The sequence below is a fragment of the Ceratina calcarata genome, unplaced genomic scaffold, assembly GCF_001652005.2.
Source record: "Ceratina calcarata isolate Rehan_Ccalc_2016 unplaced genomic scaffold, ASM165200v1 scaffold111.2, whole genome shotgun sequence".
In the NCBI taxonomy this organism is placed as follows: domain Eukaryota; kingdom Metazoa; phylum Arthropoda; class Insecta; order Hymenoptera; family Apidae; genus Ceratina; species Ceratina calcarata.
In genome coordinates, this window is record NW_017132020.1 from 71,605 (window position 1) to 73,801 (window position 2,197).

At 39.1% G+C, this 2,197-nt stretch overlaps 1 protein-coding gene across 3 annotated transcripts in view; it reads left to right on the forward strand.

Annotated features, from left to right (window-relative positions):
* Positions 1 to 2,197, forward strand: part of LOC108622588 (potassium channel subfamily T member 1) — a 38,110-nt gene that overhangs the window by 29,284 nt on the left and 6,629 nt on the right. For all 3 annotated transcript variants that reach the window (XM_026811594.1, XM_026811595.1, XM_026811589.1), the window contains exon 6: positions 1,893 to 2,057. In XM_026811594.1, the coding sequence (XP_026667395.1) occupies positions 1,893 to 2,057 (165 nt within the window). The remainder of the gene's footprint in view (positions 1 to 1,892; positions 2,058 to 2,197) is intronic.

A 2,197-nucleotide genomic window follows, 5' to 3' on the forward strand; every position in this document is an offset into this window, starting at 1 on the left:
CTCACACAGTCTTAATGTAATATTGGATAATTATTAAAATTATAATTGTCATTGTAAATACAATCTGAATTTAAATTTTTATGTGATTTTGGATGTGAATAGTGGAAACAGGACCGATGCTCGGTTTACGATCAGGACAGGACGTGTCATTCCAAACGTAACATTCGCCATTAAGAGGAGAATAAAATTTTATGCGATCAGTCATTCCCGGAACAATAAATACTATTGGGATCGAATGGCAGGGAATGACGGTTTGATACCACCCGCTTTTGTGGGGAGATCGTGTCAAGCGTCATAAAAGTAATCGTTCTAGTAGTTTAACGACGACCTTCAAATAAAAGGAAATGTTACCAATTGCCTTTTATGTATGTATATGCAATTTTATTAAGTACGAACGATCCTCGATTTGTTTAATCTTCGTAAGTCAGCTGAATCTTCTTATCCTGATAGTATCTGTTCAGAAAATGACACGTCCTGATTCAGACATTATTTTATTCACCGAGGAACAAGTCTACTTTTTCTAACTTTAATGGCCGTTTTGGTTGTACTTCCGAAAAGCCTCGTTCTTCGAATAGGCTGAAACTTTGAAAATAAGTTCTTTTTACAAAAAATCATAATTGCGCGAAGGATTTTTGGTAAGTCGAAAAATTTTTTTACCATTTAGGTGTCATTGTCTATATTACGATGTAGTCACAACCGCGGGAATATGCAATACAGCTTTGAAAGCAAGTTGAAAAATCTATTTTCAATCGTTAGGTTAGGTTAGGTAGGTTACATAGGTTGGGTTAGGTTAGGTAAAAGGGGTAGGTTAGGTTAGGATTCATTTTTACAATAATTAATCGAGGATATCAAATATGTGTATGCAACAAATTAAGGAACCGACAAATTTTAAGTCACTACGGTGTTAAAATTATAGGAAATGACTTTGAAATGGTAAAAAATATTGTTTTGAGTCGCCGAAAATCCTTCTTGAAATAATGATTTTTATAAAAAGAGAACTTATTTTCAAAATTTCACATAATTCGGAGAACGTGGGTTTTCGGAATTTTCGCCGATGTTTTCATCCCTTCAATGTGAACAATTGCTAATTAAGAAAAAAAACGTGATGAGTATTTTTGTGATAATTATGCCTATGTCTCGTTTCATATCAGAGGACAGTTTGAACCTGTCAACATTCGAGATTCGCAGTAGTATGAACCATTTTATAGTCAGACACAATTAGCTACGTCTTGTATTCACTTCTACAGATTTCAGTGAACCGATTTCCCGAGCTCATCAACAGATAAAACGATGCAACAGAAATTAGTGTACCAAACTATGAAAATCATAGCGTTAGACAGAGATTAATCAATTCCATACAGAATTCGCAGTATTATACGCAGATGTATAATTGTAACTGTGAACGTAAGTCATAAACGTAAAGTAGTCATAAACGAAGGACATAATTACTTAACGTTGTAAATGTATCTGTCGGAATAATTAGTCTACGGGTATAAAGGCGGACATGATGGCACGCGGAGCTCATCATCACCTGGTTATCAAGGATTGATAAGATTCCGGTACAATGCGCACTAGTTTAATTAATACAGCGTCAGTCGCAAACGCCTAATTAAATCCCTCGACGACTCGGATGTGGCCCAAGCGCGTTATCCTACTTGTTGACCGAGCTCATTGACTAATGAGTGCGGGTCTAATCAGGTAGCGGCTGTCAGTCCGGATCGCGATGGATTCCGGTGATAACGGTTCATCCGTACTTAGGAACTGTCGTTGACAGGCGATACGTACAGGTGCCCTAACAGCGGCCATCCTAAAGGCGAACGCGTGCGAGCAATTAAACTCTCTCGTTGACCCATACCTAACACCCTCACCCTCTCTTTCTGTTTCTGTGACAGTTCGAGCAGCTGGCGTTCACGTGGATGGAGAGGCAGAAGCTGGGCGGCTCGTATTCTTCCCACAGGGCCCAGAGTGAGAAACACGTGGTGGTCTGCAGCACAACGTTACAAGCCGACACGATCATGGATTTCCTCAACGAATTCTATGCTCATCCTCTGCTCCAGGTGAGCCACTGAGTGAGATGTACCAGCGCTGTCCGACTTTGTTCAAGTCTCACAACGTTTCGGTGTCTGAAGGAGGATTAAAGCTGCAATTTATAGTCGTTTTTCAATTCTCAACTGCTTGTCATCTATCTGTTTTGTGA